The sequence below is a fragment of the Mastigoproctus giganteus genome, chromosome 2 (genome assembly GCF_048544385.1).
Source record: "Mastigoproctus giganteus isolate SK-2022 chromosome 2, ASM4854438v1, whole genome shotgun sequence".
Lineage (NCBI taxonomy): Eukaryota > Metazoa > Arthropoda > Arachnida > Uropygi > Thelyphonidae > Mastigoproctus > Mastigoproctus giganteus.
The window spans coordinates 170741998-170764916 of record NC_143576.1 but is presented as its reverse complement, the minus strand read 5'-3'; the positions used below and the strand labels follow the sequence as shown (position 1 = coordinate 170764916).

The window sequence follows — 22919 nt, the reverse complement described above, 5'->3', positions numbered from 1 at the left end:
AGTCAGTGTAGTTGTTTTTAGTTCCTGATGAGAGTGAAGAAAACCTACATGTTAAGGCATTTGGCAGCTCTGTTGATGGTGTTGCTATGTTATAGTATTTGGCAATTCTTTTAATATAGAATTGCCAACCCCCCCCACACACACACACAAAATATTTTAACAGCAAGATATGGGATGAATACTATTCTATTGATATAGAATTGCCAAGCACCATAACATAGTGGTCTTCTTCACTGATAACAGAAACCTGAAGCAATTACTCTGCCCCCCCCCCCCCCCAAGGAAATAAAAAGAGAAAGAGATATATCATCTACCAACTCAGCTGTGAGTGTAGGGAATTCTGCATTAGGCAGATAATGCTTCTTAAATTACAGATAGTGAACACATCTTCCAGACAAGAAGAGGCAAAATATCCCAAAGTAACATAGTCCATCTGAAAGTTTCTAGTATAAACAGTTTCTACAAAAGGAAATAAATGAAGCTCTCCATATTCAAAAAAGCTACAATTATAATTAAGAGAAATATAGGCAGTGGCAGTTCTCCCCCCCCCAGCATGGATAATAACCCTATTTCTAAGAATACAAGGTCCCTTCCTCTCTTCCCCTCGGAATTAGAATAAATCCAGCTTCACAGAAACAAAAGCGAACCACCACAATATATGTCAGATATCATCACCAAAAAAGTGCCACTAAGCCCATAACTCATAGAGTGGACACTGCTGGTGACCTTCAGACCAATCTGGACAAGTAACCCAGCCAGAACATGAATACTTGACAGTCTTCCATCTTAGACATTTTCCACTGATGCAATGTACCCTGAACTTCTCCATTACATTCCATGCAGTACACAGTAATATCTTTAAGTGCATGTATCCAGTTTTCATGTTTTTTAAAACTCCTGAGGATGTTTTAAGACGTCCTCAGGAGCATAGGGGCTCTATAACATAGTATATTAATGTACTGTTAAGTGTGCTAAATTGTTAATTATGCAGTACAGTACAGTTTATTTCCAAAACACTAATATGGTTAAACAGCCCACAATGTGATTATTTTATTACTTTAACCTAACCTAAGTTTAATTTATTGCAATGTTCAAAGAAAAATTACATTAGGTGATAATTAAAACCAAATCAACCTGGTAACGCTGCTTCATGTGTAGAATTGTTTCATCAGGCAAAGGAATAGGTATGAATAAAAATTTAATTTAAAAATTTTTAGATTTAATACTAATTACATAGGTTTGAATTGTTTTGTCAGGATTGCAAATTCAGTACATGTATTGAATTTGCAATAATTTGCTTTAGTTGATTTATTCAAATTTTTTTCTTTAATAGATAACCTGGATTCGGCTAAATTGGAACACCCAGTTCTTGTGTGGTGGACTCCATTTACTGGTGAACGGGGTAACTTGAGACACTGTGGAGCTGAGGCATGCTTTTTTACAGAAGATAGGCATTATTTTAATCATAGCCTAACACGAGTAAGATTTCAGATCAAGGATTTTTTTTTTTTTTTTGTTATAAATAAATTTTTTTAAAAATATGCTGTATTATCATAATTACAAATTTTGGAACAGTATTCCATATGTATTTCTACAGAGTTAGTATTAGTAGTGGCAGAAGATGCAAGAAAGCATCAGCAAAAAATGAAAAAAAAAAAAAGAAAAAAAAAACCCGACAGACTTCACCCATCCATACCCTCCAAGAATTTGTTTATTTCTTCCTTGAATTTATTCAAACCACCCACCAAAAAAAGCAGATGGAAGTTTGTTCCTACAATCAACCACCTGCTAGCTGAAGGCAAACTTCCACACATCATTCCTGCAAGAATCCTTCCTCAATTTGAATTTATGCCCTCTCATGTATGTAGTTTCAGCAAGAGGAAGAATGCCATCAACATTTGACATACATAATCCATTCAAGGCATTAAACACTTCAATCAGATCTCTCCACAGCTGCCTAGTTTCCAGACACTGCAGTTTACAGAACTAAAGCCTTTCTTGGTAAGAGTACCCTTTGTTCCCTTCACCAGTCTTGTTGCCCTTTTCTCTTGTTCAGCAGATCTACTTTCTAAAGTAAAGCCTCCAGTCCTGAATGCAGTCCTTAAGATGTGGTCTAACTATTGCCTTTTACGATTGGGCAATCTCCTTCTGATCTCTGCTAGCAAAGTTTGTATATCACTGACAAAACCCCATGTGCTGTCCAGGCAGCTTGTCTCCACTGCTCACAGAACTTCATATCTGACTGCACAATTACCCCCAGGTCTATTTCATTTTACACTACCCTGAGTTTAGTACCTCACAGCTGTTATGTTAATCTGGGATTACTGCTACCCATATGCAGTGCTTTGCATTTGTTAATGTTAAACTTCAACTGCCATTTCTCAGCCTGTCGACCTAAAATGAAACCCTATTACAATGCTCGTGAAAATTAACAGAACACATAGAAAATATGATGTAACCCATGCAGCTTGCAATATAACGGGACAAAATTTGTGTGTACCATAAAATAATGATGAAATGGGGAGACAGCGAGAAACTTTAAACAAGTGTAAGGGACATTTAAAGCAGTTATAGGGCTGTATAAGAATTACCAAAAAAGGTCACATTGCAGAAGTCGATACAAGATGCTCAAAATTATGGTCACATTGCAGAAGTCGATACAAGATGCTCAAAATTATGGTCACATGTCATCAGTATGATGCATAATCTCCTTCAATGGCTAAACAGGACTGGCAGCAGTGAAACATGCTTCATATAGGGTGTCTATAAGATTCTGTGGCAACAATCCCATTCTTCCACTAGTGCAGACCTATTTCACTGAGTGATCTAGGAGTTGGCTGTTGGCATGCAATGTGATGCCAAAGGAATCCCACACATGTTCAATCAGATTTAAGTCTGTTGATCATGCTGGCCATGGCAGTCTTTGGATATCTTCAGTTCCAAGACATTCCTCCATCACTTGAGCTCTGTGTGCAGTGGTGTTTTTGTGCACGAAAAGAAAACCTGGGCAAAATATACCCCTAAAAAAAAAAAGTTGCACTTAGGGTTCAAGGATCTGTTCTTGGTACCTCTGTGCAGTTATGGTGTTCCTATCAAAAATATGGAGAGGTACGGCCATTGATCATTATTCCGCCCCCCACAAGAATACTACCACCACCGTAAGTGTCCCTTTCTCTTATGTTGAAGGGATGGTACTGCATTCTTCGTCATCTCATGATGAAATAACATCTAGAATCTGTTTGTAGAATCTAAAACAGAACTCATCAAAGAACAGAACTGTACCCCATTTGTCAGGGTTCCAAGTCATGTTCATGGTACCTGTTTAAACGAGCTCTGCAGTGCATTTGGATTAATGGGGTTTACGGTATTCTTGTTTTTTGAAGTGGTCTCCAGGGTTCCCCCATGTGCCGAAGTAGCATCTGAAAAGCAAATATGCCAAAGTCAGTAAATGTGAATAAGTGTTGGTGTGTAAAATTTGTGTATGTTATGTTGAGTGCTGGTACCTGGCAACTTCGCAGACCAGGTGTTCACTGACTCCTATCCCATGCCACATGGAGGTGTCGGGGACTACCAACAAGCAAAGACTCTTAGTGGGACAACAAGAAAACTTGTTATCCCAATAAATAAGGAAAAACGAAAAGAACATAGCATGAGAAGTAGGGGTAAGGAAATGGATGTAAAGAGAAGAAAAGTAAGGAGATGAAAGAAATAGGCATCCCCAGAAGAGGAAGAAAGCAAGAGTTTAAAGAGTAAAGAATGTAAGATGCTAGTGGACAAAACTTATGCAAATCGGTGAGGCCACACAACCAGATCAAAAGTTAATATACACATTATTTACAAAGCCAACAATTTAACATTTCTCTCAACTAGAGAAGAATAGACTGCACTATTTACAACAAATAAGTAAATACCAAATTTGGTTACAAAACTACAGTCATTTTTGGAGATTAATTTAATTTAACCCTTGCAGCAAGGGTGCTTTCATTCCTGCACTTATGAGAAGAAGTAATCATATGACACAAGCCATCAGTTAGAACACGCTTAATAAGACAGTAAAGAAAACTAACATTCTACAACGAAGCAATATTGATGAAATCCACCCATGCATGTAAACAACATCCATTTTAGAGGATACACTTTAATTAACCCTGTCAGTTAGGTTAACCAACACACATATGCCTAAAAGAGAACATAAACGTACGTCATGTATCCTTTCCATGTTCAGAATGTCAGGTTTCACCATGTTGCCCAACAAATCAGCAATTAACACAAAAAAAATCAAACCGTATCCTAAGTTTGGTCCTTACAATCAATTCAAGACAAAATGAGAATAAAAAATAAAAATAAAAATAAATCTATTACTCACATTAAGCTAGATTCAGAGACCTAAGAATCTTATCTCACCCACGACTGCCATATATACAGCTTGGACAAACCAATCAACAAATTCCACAACACTTCTGTGAGCCAGCATCACATACATGGAACAGAAATCCAACCATGTACATACCAAGTCTCATATAGAGTAGCTAAGTATCAGCAGTGCAATCCAAGTTCGATAAACATAATATGTTATCAATAACATAACACTGTTGATAACAATTAAACTAATCATCCATCTGATTCAACCCTAATATTACTAGGACTATAATTAACATTTTGCAATAAAGAAAAACATTGAAACAAGCATAGCCAGTTCAGCAAAGTGTAGTTCCAGGACTGAAATTTCAATTTAAATATAAAATCACAGAAATTAAAAACAATATCTCCGGAATTCAAATTCCCACCGAAATAATTTGACAGTCTATAATGCATAAATATGTTCGGTACATCGCAATATGCTTTCCAAGTTTTATTCCAGAATCACTAATTTATTCCAGAAACTGGACAGATATACGGACCCTTAATTTTTGTCCAAAGATTACAACTATGTACAATATTCCATTCATGAAACAACCAGCTCAATATCCTATCATTGTCTTCTATTTATCTTGGAATCCACACACATAGCAGTAGTAGTAGTAGTAGTAGTAATAGAGACGTGGTGCAAGAAAGCAAGCAAGCATATGAGCTTATGAAAAAAAAAAAAAAAAAAACAATTTCACACATCCATTCCTTCTAAAAGTTTCACAGTATCAACTTCCAAAATGACAGATGGAAGTTTGTTACAGCAATTAACCACCCGCTGGCTAGAGACAAATTTCCACACATCTATTCTACAACTGTCTTTCCTCAATTTGAATTTATGCCCCCTCAGGTTCATAATCCGAGCAAGCAGAAGAATCCCATCAGAATTCAGTGTGTTCAACCCATTCAAGGCCTTATACACCCCAATCAGATCACCTCACAGGTGCCTAGTCTCCAGCAGCTGCAATTTGCAGAACTTAAGTCTTCCTTGGTAAGAGGACCCCCTTCGTTCCCCTCACCAATGTTGCCTTTCTCTGTACACACTCAAGCAACTCTACATCCTTCCTAAAATGAGGCCTCCAGACCTGTATGAAGTACTCAAGGCTTGGCCTAACCATTACGTTATATAAAGCAATAATTACCTCCTTTTTCCTACTAGCAAAATTCCTGTATATCATTGACAATACCCCATGACCTGCTCTGGCAGCCTGTCTACATTGCTCAGAAAACTTCATATCTGACTGCACAATTACTCCCAGATCTTTTTCATTTTCTACCGCCCTAAGCGTAGTACCACACAGTTGATACATTTCTCTGGGGTTACTTCTACCCATATACAGTACTTTGCATTTGTCAATTTTAAACTTCAGTTACTACTTCTCAGTCCGTGTGCCCAAATTTTCTAGATCCTGTTGCATTAGCACACTGCAATTACTGTCATTAACAACACTGCCAACCTTTGTATCCTCTGAAAACTACAACATTAAGCCTGATATACTTGCATCAATATCATTGATAAATATACAAAACAACAGTGGGCCCACACCGAACTGTGGGGAACTCCACTAATAACATTAGTCCATGAAGAGCAGTATCCATTGATTACCACTCTCTCTTTGCCCATTCAACCACCCTTTTATCCATTGTAGCAACTTACCCTTAATACCACACTGCTCCAATTTGTGCAGTAGGCTTCTATGTGCAACAGTATCAAAAGCTTTCCTGAAATCCAAGCATATGATATCGAAATTATTTTTTGCATCCAGTTGTTTTGTAACCACATCATAGTATTCAATTAAATTTGTGTGACAAGACTTTCCCTTAACAAAACCATGCGGTGTCTGAATTATTACTGCTAGATGATCCTGCAATACTTCTTTAACCAGTGACTCCATTATTTTATGCAGAATAGAAGTTAAACTAACTGGTCTGTAATTACTCATGTCACCCTTAGATCCCCATTTATGAATTGGGAATACATTTACACATCTCCAGTCAATGGGGACTTAACCTGAGTCCAAGGATGCTCTCATAATTATGGCTAAGCATTTGCTTACTTCCTTTGCTGCCTCCTTTAATATAACTGGATAGATCCCATACACCCCAGGTGCCTTACTGTTTCTCCTCTGATTTTCTCTCAGTTATTACAAAATCATTAAGCATCCTGTTACAGTTTGATAAACTTCTGGCATTTTTCTCTCTTAATTACTCCTCATGTGTTGAATGTAGATGCAAAATACTCATTCAGATTGTCAGCTATCTGAGCAGGATAATCAACAGTCGAACCATCGATATCAAGTGGCCCAATCTGATTCATTCCCTTCCTTCTAGAGTTTATATAAGTAAAGAAGACCTTGCTGTTTTTCTATAGCATCCTTTTCCAAAGATTTCTTATAATCTGCCTTCACTTGCCTAACCTCCTTTGTGACTTGATGATTACAGACTAGTTTATGTAATCATCACCTGAGAATTTATATGCATCGCATGCATTTTTCTTCTCTGCCACGAGTCTCATTTGTTCATCTGACATCCATTTAGGCCTCAACCTTGAACAATATTTCTTAATTGGTATGAAAAGCCTAGTAGCTTCCACGATTAGTTCCTTGAATGCTTCCCATTTAGAATTTGCTGTTGGTGACATCAGTTGGTCCCACTGTACAGAATTTAACAGCTATCTGTGATGACCACTGTAGTCACCTTTATGGAAGCAAAAACCCTTCCCTTTTCTCCTGATGGTAATTATATCTTTAAATAAATCCCACATCAGTACGCTGTGATCACTGCCACCTAGTGGTTCCTTTATCTGCAAATTCCTAATAAGCGAATAATCACTGCTGATATCCCGAGCAAGAGTATTGCCCTCTCCGATTGCCTCTTGAACATGCTGCTGCTGCTGCAGAAAACAATTATCCAATAAATCCGCAAAATTCTTGCTAGTGTGTGAGTGACCAATCCACAAATTCCAGTCAATATCTGGAAATTTAAAATCCCTCCTTATAAGTAATTCTGATTTATTGGCCCATTCTATTTCTCTGTACAATTGCTCATTATACTCATTAGAGTCATTATGTCTATAACACATTCCTACTCTCATTTTTGCCATCCCAGTATTTATGTCACACCAAACTGACTTAGATTTTATGTTATTCTTAATTAACAACATAACCCCCTTATCCTTTTCTATCCTGTCTATCCTTTCTGTACACATTTTACTCTCCAAATTCCAATTCTGCATTACTTATATCTGTGTGACACCATGTCTTTGATATCCCAACAATATCTGCCTTTGATGTCTTGACCAGCACTTCAGATTTATCAAATTTATTTACTGTACTTCTAGCATTGGTGTACATGCAAGTATACATGCACCTCTTGTTATTCTTAGTTACCCTAACACAGCTCATGTATTTATTTATTTCATAATGACCCCCCCAAGTCCCTGAAACCCCAGCACCCCACCCTGCCGGCTGCTGCTCATTCTAATATAAGCAGTGCAAGAATCACTTTCACTTCTGCCTGCGACTACTATTAACCTTTTAGTCTGTAAATCCCACCTTCCCAAGCTAGCAGTTTTCCAACCCACCTGATGCTTCTCTGGGTTTGTCTGCCAGAGACAAAAGTTGATGATTGTGTAGAATAGATATCATCTTTTAAGGGCACAAAGGGTGTTATTGTTGTAGATGTTAACACTAATGACATTAAGAGTAGATCTGCAGATTTACTGAACAAGTACAGGTCAATGTTTTAAAAAAGTCGCAAGTTAGGGTTAAATTTGAAATTGTCTGCAATTCTCCCACCTATCTGCCCAGACACGATAGGCGGGAGTATATGATGAGAGCCTTGTCAATCAGTTCGGACCTGGAGAGATTGTGCAAGGCTCATGAGGTAGAATTTTTTTCAGCATGGTTTGTGCTTGCTAACAGGAGAGACTGCTTCTACAGGGGATGGAATACACTTAAATAGAAAGAGTGCAAGAATATTTGCTGATGCTATCGAGGCAGTGTTAGGTGCGTCGGAAAACTGCTAGCTTGGAGGGATTCACAGACTAGAAGATTAACAGTAGCTGCAGGCAGAAGCGAAAGCAATTCTTGCACTGCTTCTATTGTAATGAGCAGCAGCCTAGAGAGCAAGTTGCTGGGGATTTCAAGAGCTGCTGGAAGTCATTATGGAACAAGTAAATACATGGGCTGTGTTAGGGTATCTAAGAGTAAGAACAAATCCATGTATACTTGCATGTACACCAATGCTAGAAGTATAGTAAATAAATTTGATGAATTTGAAGTGCTGATCAAGATATCAAAGGTAGATATTGTTTGGATATCAGAGACATGGTGTCACACAGATGTATGCAGTGCAGAATTGGAATTTGGGAAGTACAATGTGTACAGAAAGGATAGATAGGGTAGGAAGGGAGAAGGGGTTATGCTGTTAGTTAAGAAACACAAAATCTAAGGAAGTGCATGCAGTTGACATGGGGGTGACATCAACATTGGGAAAGGGAAATTGAGATTAGGAATGTTTTATAGGCCTAATGACTGATAAATACAACAAACAATTGTGCAGAGAAATAGTAGGCCAGTAAATCAGAATGTCTTGTAATGGGGAATTTTAACTTTCCAGATATTGACTGGAACTTGTGGGTTGGTCACTTGTATGGTAGCAAAACTTTTGTGGAATTTATTGGAGGATTGTTTTCTACAGCAACATGTTCGAGGGGCAACCAGAGGGAGTAATACACTTGATCTGATTATCAGCAGTAATGACTCACGGGTTGGTCACTCACATGCTAGCAAGACTTTTGTGGATTTATTGGAGGATTGTTTTCTAAGCAACACGTTCGAGGGGCAACCACAGGGGGTAATACTCTTAATCTGATTATCGGCATGACTCATGCAATAGGAATTTGCAGATGAAGGAACCACTATGTGACAGTGATCACAGTGTACTGATGTGGGATTTACTTAAAGATGTAACTATCATCAAGGGTAAAGTGGAGGGTTTTTGTAAAGGTGACTACAGCGGTCTCAGGAAGTTTTTGAATTCTATACAGTGGGATCAACTGACGTTAAAAACAGTGAATTTTAAATGGGAGGCCTTCAAGAAATTAATCTTGCAAGCTACTAGGCTTTTCATACCAGCCATGAAATACTGTTCAATGTTCAGGCTTAAATGGATGTCTGATGAATTAATGAGGCTTGTGGCAGAGAAGAAAAATGTGTGGGATGCATATAAATTAGCAGGTAACACTAGCCTGTGGCAGACATAGGCTAGTCTGTAATGAAGTCACAAAGGAGATTAGGAGTGAAGGCTGATTATGAGAAATCCTTGGCAAAGGATGCAAAGACTTCTTTACTTATGTAAACTCTTGAAGGAAGGGGATGAATCAGATTGGTCCACTTGATGTTGGTGGTTCAACTGTTAATGATCCTGCTCGGATAGCTGACAAACTGGAGTATTTTGCATCTACATTCACACATGAGGAATTCTGTAAGGAAGGGGAGGACAGAAATTGATTGAATGCTAATGGGGGTGCTAAATGATTTTGTACTAACAGAAAGCAAAGTGAAGGAGAATTGTTGTAGTTAAAGATAAAAAAGGCACCTGGAGCGGATAGAATCTTTCAAGTTATATTGAAGGAAGCAGCGAGAGAAGTAAGCAAACCCTTAGCCATAATTATGAGAGGATTCTTAGATTCAGGGGAGGTCCCCATGGACTGGAGGTGTGCAAATGTATCCCCAATTCAGAAAGGGGCGTTCAAAGGGTGATGTAAATAATTATAGACCTGTTAGTTTAACTTCTGTTCCAGGGAAAATAATGGAGTTAAAGAAGTGATGCAGGATCACCTAGAAAAGGCTGCAGTAAGACAAAGCATGGGTTTGTTAAGGGAAAGTCTTGTCTGACCAATTTGATTGGTACTACGATGTGGTCACACAGGAACTGGAAGCAAAAAATAATTTTGGTATCATATTCCTGGATTTCAGGAAAGTTTTTGTTACTGTTGCACATGCTGTACAAATTGGAGTGGTATGGCATTAAGGGCAAGTTGCTGCACTGGATAAAGGGATGGTTGAGTGGGATACGGCAGAGAGTGGTAATAAATGTACACTGCTCTATGTGGACTAATGTTATTAGTGGAGTCCCCCAGGGTTCGGTGCTGGGCCCATTGTTGTTTTGTGTATTTATTAATGATATTGATGAAGGTATATCAGGCTTAATGTCCAAGTTTGCAGATACAAAAGTTGACAGTTTTGTTAATGATAGTAAAGACTGTATACTACTGCAGCAGGATCTAGAAACATTATGTAGATGGGCTGAGAAGCAGCAACTGAAGTTTAATATTGACAAATGCAAAGTACTGCATATGGGTAGCAGTATCCCCAGAGAAACGTACCTACTGTGTGGTACTACACTTGAAGGTGGAGAATGAAAAAGACCTGGGGATAATTGTGTAGTCGGATATAAAGTTCTCTGAGCAGTGCAGACGTGCTGCCAGAGCAGGTCATGGAGTTTTGTCAATGATATATATGAATTTTGCTAGCAGAGACAAGGAGGTGATTATACCTTTGTATAAGGCAATGGTCAGGCCACACCTTGAGTACTGCATAGATGTCTGGAGGCCTCATTTTAGCAAGGATGTAGAGTTACTAGAACGAGTACAGAGAAGGGCAACAAGATTGGTGAGAAGAACAAAGGGGTTCTCTTACCAAGAGAGGCTTAAGTTCTGCAAATTGCAGCGGCAGAAGATTAGGCACTTTCGAGGTGATATGATTGAGGTGTACAAGGCTTTGAATGGTTTCAGCAGGCTCTTTGCTGATGGGATATTTCCACTTTCTGAAATTAAGAACATGAGGGGGCATAGATGTGTGGAAAATTGCTTTAGCCACCAGGTAAATGATTGCTGAAACAGACTTCTATCTGTAGTTGTGGAAGTTGATAGTTTAAATAAATTTGAGGCTGAACTAGACAAATATTTGGTGTGACCAGATGGGTGAAATGGAAAGGGTTTTTTTTTTTGGCTGCTGCTCTATAAGCTTGCTTTCTTGAATCATATGCCTCAAGTAATGCTAATAACTATCAGCCTACACTGGTCAATTTCAGTATAGAAAAATTATAGAAACTTCTTTTATGCACTTGTCCTAATAACTACTAGAAAGTAATTTCTGTGATATTTGTCCCCCCTTTTCCTCCCTAACCTCCATTTATCTACCTTTCTGATTCCTTTTTGTTTAATCATAAATTTTCTTATGTATCCCATCTAATCACTGTGTTATTGACTTTGAACCATATTTTCTGTAGCACTCATCATTTTCCCATTTTTTTTGCTTGCACGTATTTTCACGAGTTGACTTTACATTGCCCCCCCCCCCATGTAGGAATGGACTGGTCTGTGATGCTGGTGAAGTCCCAAAGTCAGAAATGGCTGACATAAGGTTATAGAAAAATTATAGAAACTTCTTTTTTATGCACTTGTCCTAATAACTACTAGAAAGTAATTTCTGTGATATTTGTCCCCCCTTTTCCTCCCTAACCTCCATTTATCTACCTTTCTGATTCCTTTTTGTTTAATCATAAATTTTCTTATGTATCCCATCTAATCACTGTGTTATTGACTTTGAACCATATTTTCTGTAGCACTCATCATTTTCCCATTTTTTTTGCTTGCACGTATTTTCACGAGTTGACTTTACATTGCCCCCCCCCCCCCCCCCCCCCCATGTAGGAATGGACTGGTCTGTGATGCTGGTGAAGTCCCAAAGTCAGAAATGGCTGACATAAGGTTATAGAAAAATTATAGAAACTTCTTTTTTATGCACTTGTCCTAATAACTACTAGAAAGTAATTTCTGTGATATTTGTTCTCTTTTCCTCCCTGACCTCCGTTTATCTACTTTTCTGATCCCTTTTTGTTTAATCATAAATTTTCTTATATATCCCATCCAATCACTGTGTTATTGATGTTGAACCATATTTTCTGTAGCACTCATCATTTTCCTATTTTTTTTTTTTTTTTTTGCTAGCATGTATTTTCACTATATGCTGAGTTGGCTTTACATTACCAATACTCCCCTCCCCCCTGTGAGTAGGAATGGACTGGTCTGTGATGCTGGTGAAGGCCCAAAGTCAGAAATGGCTGACATAAGGTTGTAGTTTGCATATGTGGTGATCAGTTTTTGAGTGTTTGTGAGGAAGAATGGGTTGCTATCAAGATCTTTCCTACTTCAAACATGGAATTATTATGGGGGCAAGATGTGCAGTGCCAATATCTCGACAGCTTCCCCCATGGTGAACATCTTGTCTTGTCTTGTAACACAACAGTGACGTAGCACTGTGGCTCAGCTAACCACCCAGTGCAACATAGGAATAGCACAACCATTATCCACATGGACTGTGTGCCAGACATTAGCTTGTATAAACTGCGTTAGTTGGCCATCATGGATACCCATGCTCAATGCACGCAAGAAACTGCTCCTTGCATGGGCATGTCAGCTTCAACACAAGACCGCAAACATGTGGAAATGTCTCCTGGTCTGACAAATCCTATTTCCAACTCTGTCAAACTGATGGATGTATCTGCATTTGGAGAAAGCTACAGGAGGCCATTACAGGTGGATACACTGTTGGTATTCAACAGGCTGGAGGCGGTGGTGTTATGGTTTGGGGGCTGTTTTGTGGCACGCTCTGGATCTTCTGATGACCGTTAATCAACTGCTTGATGGGAATGCCTCCTACCTTTCTGTTGTCCTTCATGATGACAGTGTATCCAGACAACTCCGTCATTTATCAATAAGGTAATGTGCCATACCATAATACCCAGCAGGTTGCTAACTGGTTTCAGGAACGTGACAACGAATTCTGCATCCTCCCATGGCCACCCAGCTCATCCAATTTCAACCCAATTGAGCACGTTTGGGACCTACTGGAAACGGACATTTGATGCTATGACCATCCACCTGATAATGTGTGAGCATTACTGGAGACATTTGGAACTCGTGGGTAGCACTACCATAGGAGACTCTGCAACACTTTGTGGAGTCAATGACAAGATGCATACAGGCTGTATTATAGACAGAAGGTGGCCCCATGAAGTGTTAGGTAGATGTTGCTAATGCAAAGCCAGCTCTGTGTATAGTTTGCCATTTTCTCCCATGGACACTTTTTTTGCCTGTCTTTGGTTACAACATTCCCTTGAAGTAAAAACATATTTCATTGCTGTTTTACTACTACCGATATCAATTTGCTTTTCAAGTATTCAGAGTAGTTTATTAGTAGGCTGTTCTTTCAATTTGCAGTTCTTTTGTATCCTCTGTATTTCTGTTCTAAAGTGATCAGATTGCAATTTTTAAACGTGATTTATCATTACCTAAGTTAAAAAAAAAAAAAAAACCTAAATCCAGTTTTGTTAATGTATGCCACTCCATTTTTTCCCCCTTTATTTTTTACTTGATTTGTCTCTGTTCTCAACTTTCCCATCTCTTAATGGTGGAATTTTACACCATCATATTCTTTTTTCATCATCAGTGTTGTGCCAAGGCACTCAACTGAACAACTACTTCTCCATATCTCCTTTCCTCAGCTCTCCTTTTCATCACTTTGTATCCCCCCCCCCAAATTCATTAATCTAGTTTTCCTCATTCTCCCTCAGGGCATCTTTCCCTCAACTTTTTTTTTTTTTAGTCCCTCACCATACAAACATATCTAGTCCAATTTCTCCTTTGCCTACTGATTATTTCAGTCATACATCTCTTCTTCTCAAAACCTCATTTCTCACTTATCAATCAATCATTTTTCCATCTTGCTGCATACTTCCATTGCAGAACTTTCCAGTCTTCTAAAATCTATTCTCAATGTCCATATCTCTGCTCCATATTGTACCACACTCCTTACCAGACACTGTACCAGTCTTTTCTATAAACCTTTTGTCCTTCCAATCCCAATTCTTAATCTCCCACATAATATTCTTGTTTACTTGTCAAAAGCCTTTTTTTTTGCCGTTGCTATTTGTTTTTCTCTGGTGCCCTTGCTTCTTCCACCATTAGACTTCCAAAATACCTATGCTCACTCATCCATTCTATTTTCTCTCTCTTTCTCTTTCTCTCTTTGTTTTTTTCAATATATAACTCATACTTTTCTATTCCTGCTCATAACCTGTTGTCTTTTCAATATATATTTTTATCACAAACACCTATCACAGCTTTCCCTTAGCCTATTAACCAATTTCTATAATTCTTTTAGAATCTGTCACCAGTTCCATGTCGTCTACATACATATTTCCTTTATTACATGCATCTTTAACCATTTCTTCTATATTTTTTTATTTTTTGTTAGTTGTTGGCGCATCGGCTTCTGTGGCCCTATTACACCTCCCACGGTTTTTACATTTTCTACTCTAATCCAAGCCCGAGGCGGGATTCAAACCCGCGACCTTTGGGTTGCCAGGCAGGCACTTTACCCACCCAGCTAGCCCAGTCAGCATTTCTTCTATATATATATGTGTGTGTGTGTACATACATATACCTGTGTGTGTGTGTGTGTGTGTGTGTGTGTGTGTGTGTGTGTGTGTGTGTGTGTGTGTGTGTGTGTGTGTGTGTGTGTGTGTAGATATATATATACATACATATCACAAGGATTCAAATTCAGGCCACGTACCAGAATAAATGCAACTAACTTCAATAAGCAGCTATATCAAGACCTGTTAAACTACTGCTTCCAAATTAACCCCGGGGGCTCACATCTGGTGAGTATGGGCTTGGCACACCCAGGGTCCTGAGCTGGATATCATCATTCTTCTCTTTCTTGGTGATTCCCTTCTAATTTTGACACACACTCTCTCTCTCTCTCTCTCTCTCTCTCTCTCTCTCTCTCTCTCTCAGGGTTACTCGGGAACTGTTTTTTTTTTTTTTTTTTTTCCTGGTGCAGCATAAGCCTCAGGCTTCCTTGCATCATATGGATATTAATAATAATAATAATAATAATAAACTAGCCTACAAAAATAACACACCTATAGAAGCATACCATATGTGGATTAGCCATACATTCGCCTTATTTAAGCATAAATATGCATTACACAGTTCAAATGTATATTATCAAGGCAAATACTACAACCTGACTATATTAAAACATAAACTGCTAGAAATACATAAAGACTTCGTAATCACACCAGTAGATAAAGCAGCCAATAATTTTGCATTCATTTGCAAATATTTTTATACACATACGTTAACTAAGGAACTTAACTCAAGCAATACTTACAAGCCGATATCCAGTACATGTAATAGCATTACAAAAAAAACTAATAGCCTTCAATAAGAAGCTAAAGCTTAATTTAAGCAATTACAGCTTGCCTTATATTTACTTCATTCCTAAATTTCATAAAAAACCAATAGGCTTCAGATTCATAACTTCATGCAAAAATAGTTATGTACACAAATCTGGAAAGACACTTGAACAACTACTGCAACCACTGATGCATAACATACATAACAGTAAAATCATAGGCAACAACCAACCTGTATTAAAATTTTTACAAATTAATAAAGTCAATAATATTCAAACCTTTGATTTCCATATCCTATTTACCAGTATCAATCAAACCAATCTAAAATCTGTACTCAAAGATATCTATGATAAACATAAGGATTCTATTTCCTGCAACACCTACTACTGGAACAACATATGTATCCCCAATAACTTCATATATGATGGTAATACAGTATATCAACAAACCAATGGAACACCTATGGGCAGCCCAGCCTCATGCATAATAGCCAACCTATATCTATATTGGTCAGAAACCTCATTTCCACAGGACCTTATCCTATTCAGATATATAGACGACCTCATAGTGATCAACTGCCAGAATTTCATCCAGGATTATGGACATTTATACCCCAACGAACTTGTACTAGAAAGAACAAACAATTCTGATACAGCAGCCCATTTTTTGGATCTAGACATTAAGTTAAAAAATGGTATAACCTCCATCAATTTGTACAACAAACGTGAAGCATTCAACTTTAGCATAGTAAACTTTACACAATGGAATTCCAATATTTCCAAACAGGTACATGCTAATGTTATCCTAGCACAATGCATCAGAATAGCAACCATATGCAGCGACAAAACAACAGCTATTGATAACATCAGAATATTATACAGTAAACTGACCAAAAATCTTTCTCCTATTGCATATCTGTGCCATCATATCAACAAAGCCCTTAACATATTAAGGCATAAGAACCTAATAGATATTAATATAAACAGCATTATTGACTTATAATTATTCCCATACGCATCAAGTATGTATATAGTGTAAATACAATGCACTAGGCCTCTTTGGTGTCTTACAGTCTGGAAAACTCGTACCCACCGATTGGCCTAACACAGTGTATTTATCTTGTAATTATTTTTAAGTCTATCTTGATTTATTTATTTAATTGTTAATTGTGATTTGAATGTAACTTAAATGTACACAATTACACTTTTAACACAACTGACTTAAATACATGATGCACTAACTCTCGGACATTCATTCAGGGTCCTAACTATAGGAACGGGTTTGCAACCCCGAATTACCCTAGCCCAACTACATATTTCTAATTTAATCATCTTTTTACTTTACTAGATTCTACATTTTATGCTCTGTGCGCCATTAGTTTATCGAACGCTATACCAGAGTACTATTTTTCTTACTATACCCAATCTATTTTTTCGCCTTAACAAAGTTTAGCTGCCTTCTACTGCTACTTTGTCAGCTATTATATTTCTTAGCTATCCTGGGTGTTTGAGCATCATGTACTTAATCTTAGCCTAGCGCAGCTCCACCGCCTACGTAAATTCATTACATAATATACAGACACCAAAATTCGTCTAACGCTAGGCGCCGCTAGCGTATCTACGCATATATACACGGGTTAGCCTCTGTCACAGTCTTTTCTGTCAACAACACCATTAGCGGTAAGTCCTTGTCATTCGGTTACTCTTTTCCTTTGTCTTCGCCTATTTCACTTTCATAGCGGTCTACTTACTTCTGTAAGATCATCCATGTTCTGTATGTAATACTTTAGTAACACATAATAGTTTTGCATAACTTGACTTTAATTATTTATTCTAAATTTTTATTCAAAATTCCTTTTAGATTTTACCACGTGATTTCTTACACGTGCTCTTTGACATACAGAACACGTCAGAAACAGAAGTAAGAGTATTGCTGTTCTTTTTCATAATTTTGGTGGATGACCTCTGAAGAAGACACAAAAATTATGAAAGATACTGCAATGCTATTTCTACCTTGGTCGTTGTTTTTTCAAAATTTGCATTTTGTTCTTTTCTTTTCATTTTATTTCGTTACACTTTTTTCTTTTCCTTTCTTCCACCCTTTGTTCAACACATGTATCGCTCCCAGGGTACACCGTATTTTCATTAGTAGCATTAGTTAAATTCGATACTAATATGTATACTTACTATATTCTACACATAAAAATAATTTTATATACATACATACAGGCAACCCCCATTTAACATGGTTTCGCTCTAACACAGTTAGAGAATTGCAGCAGACTTTGCATAACAGGGTATTTTTGAGCAGGTGGAAACCCTTCTATTATGTTGGATGTAATTTTTCAACATTTCCATTCTTTTTCGTGAATCCCCGTTGTTGACTTGCTAGTCGTTATGCAAAAAAATTATTGGGAAATCCTGATATTTTATTTTGTTGGGAAATCCACGTATTAGATTCTGTGCTATTAAACTTGTGTTATTATTATTATTATTATTATTATTAGCCATATGGTACAAGGAAGCCTGAGGCTTATGCTGCACCAGCCAAAAAAAAAAAATCCCGAGTTTCCCCCTGTGTGTGTGTGTGTGTGTGTGTGTGAGAGAGAGAGAGAGAGAGAGAGAGAGAGAGAGAGAGAAAAGTAGAAAGGCATCACCAAGAAAGAGAAGAATGATGATATCCAGCTCAGGACCCTGGGTTTGCCAAGCCCATACTCACCAGATGTGAGCCCCTGTGGTTCGTTTGAGATCATAAAAAATTGCGACTTTGAAGTGTGCAGCTCGTGACTTTTAAGGTTTTAACTAAACTTTGTTCTTAAGAACTGTATTGGAATAATTTCTTTGTTGTGAATTAAATTCCAGCCCTAAATTACCTGAGGAAAGTAAAAAAGTGCCGCTTAAAAGAAACTTTATTTCTTTAGAATCAAAGATACAAATTTTGGATCATCTTAAAAAAGGGGGGAAGGTATCATGTGTTATAGAAAGTTTAAATATAAATAAAACAATGATCCAAACCATAAAAAAAAAAAAAACGAACAGAAAATTTAGAACTGGTGTTAATGAAGGATCTTTAATTTCCCCAAATGTGATAGCTTGCTCCCAAGCACCAATAATTAAGAAAATGGAAAAGCACTCAATATTAGGATTGACAATAGTAGTAAAAAACGGATCCCATTAGACAGCAATGTAATCAATCAAAAGACACTAAAAATTTATAACCACTTAAAAAAAAATGGAGAATCTTCTGTGTTTACCCAGAGTTTGTTGCCAGTAAAGGGTTGTTTTGAGTGATTTAAAAATGGCTTCTCATTACATAACATAAGAATTCAAGGGGAAAGTGCATCAGCTGATAATGAAGCTGCCAAGAAGTGTGCTGGAAAATTGCAAAAAATTATTGAAGAGCACAGATCTTAGAACTAACACATCGTTTTCAATGCTGATAACACAGAAAGATGGTGTATTTTTGTTAGTTCTTGGAATGTAGCCCTCTTTTTGTACTGGTTTTTAGTTCCATATAACATGGTTTCATACTACACAAGATTTTATAGAAATCTAACGTGTTAACCGTGTAATACATGCGTTACCTGTGTGTGTGTGTGTGTGTGTGTGTGTGTGTGTGTGTGTGTGTGTGTGTGTGTGTGTGTGTTTATATGAGTAATATGGAAAGAAAGTTAATAAATTGTAACATGCTGTATCTAATACTTATGGTAATACTAATACTTAATATAGTAAATCTAAAACATTTAAGAGCGACTGAGAACAGCTAGGGGATTTCATAGATTTATTTAAAATTTGGGACACCGATCCTATAAACATTGGTAAAATACATAATACACTCTTCAGCATTAAACTTAGTGCACTCAAAGCCCTTAGCAGGAAAGCCAGTAATTATGTCTTTGGATCTTCTCACCTTATGCACATTATACTAGACATTGTTAAATTCAGAATTAATATTTTGAATATTAACAAGCAACCAGAAAACTCTGTCCTTGTCTTATATTTTCAAAATAAAATGATGGATAATTTGGATATACATAGAACTATTAACTTACGTAACGACTTGCTACCTATTAATAACTTATATATTAATATCAGATTTAGATATGCTAAACCATTTGGTCTTAAAGCATGTAACTATAAAATAATAGTTACAAACCTTCACAATATTAACATTGGACAGGATATATGTGTTTGCCACAAGCCTCCATTTCTTAAGATACGTAGATCCTAACCATAACCACATTATAACCGGCGATTTAGATATAATCCCATATCCCGAACTTAGAGATATTTTATCACTCAATTTTAAGTTTTGACCTAATCTACCTATTAATAAATCAACTTTTAAAAAACTGTTGTATCTAGATTTATTAAAATACTGCATAAGATCTGCATACAAATATAACATACTGGTTGAGGCATACCACGTGTGGCTTTTCACAATGCTAAATATCATATTTAACAAATATGATCAATTGAAATTCATACTGGATAATCAAAATAATACAAAATTAATAAATAAGCAGCTCAAAGAAATACACAATATTTTGTAATTACTCCGGTTGACAAAGCTGCTTGCAATTATGCAATTATATGTAAGTAATATTACATAGAAATTATTAAAAATGAACTGCAGTCCAGTAGCACATACAAATACATAGCATCTTCCCCTAATGTAATAATCAAAAAACTAATAGCATTGCATAAAAAATTAAAGTACAATAACCTAAAATATCCGTTTATATATGGTATACCTAAATTTCATAAATCAACTATTGCATTTAGATTCATAACATTATGTAGAGATAGTTATGCTAAAATTCCAGGTAAAACATTAGAAAAGTTACTTAAAACTATATTAAATAATGTAAATAAAACTATTATAATAAATAACAACTTACTGATTATAAATGCAATAAAAAATAACAGTATTCACCAAATACAAACATTTGACTTTAACCGCTTATTCACTAGTATCAACTCGATAATTTAAAATATGTTCTCCAAAAACTATATTTGGAACATAAAAATGCTATAAAGTTTGATTTAACCTACTGGGATACTCTAATAAATTTATGTATTTTTAAGAATTACGTATATGATGGAACTTCGTTATACTTACAAATGTGAATGGCACCCCTATGGGAAGTCCAGCATCCTGCATAATTGCAAACCTCTATCTATATTCTACAGAAAGAACATTCCAAGATAACCTGCTTATGTTCGGATACGTAGATGATCTATGTGTGTTTAATTGTCCGCATTTCATTCAGGATTACAGCAAATTATATCCAGAAGAACTTGTATTGGAAAAAACTAACAGTTCTGATACTATAGCAAATTACCTGGATCTTCGTATAGAAATATTCCATAATAATATAGATGTAAACATATATAATAAAAGAGACGCATTTAATTTCAATGTAGTCGGCCTTACAAACTGGAGATCTAATATATCAAAATCAGTGCATGCTAATATCATTTTATCCCAATGCCTGATGATTGCTTCTATTTGCAATAAAAACACAACCTGTTCAGCAAACATAATAGCATTGTACAATAAGTTGATAAATAATAATTTCCCTATCGCTTACCCGAAATACCACTTCAGGAAGGCGATAAATATAATTAATTTCAAAAATTTATTTTCTGAACCCATTGTTTCAATATGATTACCATAATTACGGATTTAGAGCCTGTATATTATGTACATAGGATTCACTTTGCTTTCTTGGTGCCTTACGGCTTACAAAACTTGTACCCACCGGCCTCAAAATTATAGTGTATCATTTATTTTATTTTATGTCATTTTATCTTATCTTATTTTATAATCACACTGTATATACTTAAGTTCATGCTAAGGTGACATGCAAATTCAGCTCAGGTCCTACTATAGGAACGGGTTTGCGATCCTGGGCATACCCAAGCTACAACTTATATCTTGTATTGTCTTTAAGCTGTCCTATGCTCTTTGTTCTTATTTCTCCGAAATTATTAGGGTAATCCGAGGATGTAGGAGAAACTGAATAAATTTTAATTTATTTATTTCTATAATGAATAAATAAATATATATATAAAATATTTTGTATAATATTGAAGATAATAATATAGAAGGTAATTCAAGCTGACAATACCAAGCTGGAATTAAAGAAACACAAGGGATATATAAAAAAAAAAAAAAAATATATATATATATATACAGTAAACCCCCGCTATTCGCAGGGGTTACGTACCTGAGAAATGCCGCGAATACTGAGTTATGGCTCCCATAGTAATAAAGGGGTTCCGTTCCAAAGTATGAAATATATAAGAAAAACTAGTCTAAAATTTTGTCTATGTATGTATTATATGTACCTTTATAATATGACTATGTACATAGACAATACATAGTGAAATGCAAGCATAAGGCATCGAAATGAAAATAAGAAACAATTTAATATTAAATGTAATATTTATTAGAAATTTCAAACAAATCTTTCAATCCAGCGCTTTTACTTTAGCTAAAAAACTTATTTCGCTAGTTCTATCACCAGTTTCGCTAAAGTGTTGATAAAGGTGTTTTTTATTTGTACTACTATATTTTTGCCTTTATGGAGTTCAGGTTCTATTATTCCTACTCTATTAGTTTTTATTCTTCTTACTATCTGCATGTTTCTCTTTGCGTTAACTTAACTTTAATTAATTAATTATTTATTTATTTTTACCATATCCATCACATAGGGGTCACCACATATATACTCACTAGTGGGATTATTATTTCATAACGACTAATTGTTACATTATGTCCTGGATACGGTAGATATGCTTTATACTTTACATTTATTCTTATTTTAATTATTAAATTATGTTCTCTGTCGGGTCGATGTTCAATATAAATGCTTACATTTATAATATCTTCCTTTTGGTTCAAAAATTTTTAACTACCTTTAATTGGTTTAGATTCAAATTACTTAATCTCTGGATTTTTTATATTTTATATATCTTAGCAGATATTGATCATTACAGAAACAGAACTCCTTGTCATTTTTTGCCTTCAGTCTGGGTGGTTGGTCCCAGTTGAAGTCATCTAGATTCTGGATAGACAGTGATAAGTTTTATGTGTGTGTATATATATATATATATATATATACAGTAAACCCCCACTATTCCTGGTCACTGATTGAATATAAAATGAAACCTAAAAAAATGTGAATTTTAAAGCGCCGTGAATATTTTCCGCCATAAAAAGTATGGGCATGA

General features: G+C 36.2%; 1 protein-coding gene across 1 annotated transcript in view; it reads left to right on the top strand.

Moving 5' to 3' along the window:
• Positions 1-22919, top strand: part of FucTB (alpha-(1,3)-fucosyltransferase 10) — a 99384-nt gene that overhangs the window by 25590 nt on the left and 50875 nt on the right. The window contains exon 3 of the mRNA XM_090390086.1: positions 1334-1479. Coding sequence (XP_090246212.1) covers positions 1334-1479 — 146 coding nt within the window. The remainder of the gene's footprint in view (positions 1-1333; positions 1480-22919) is intronic.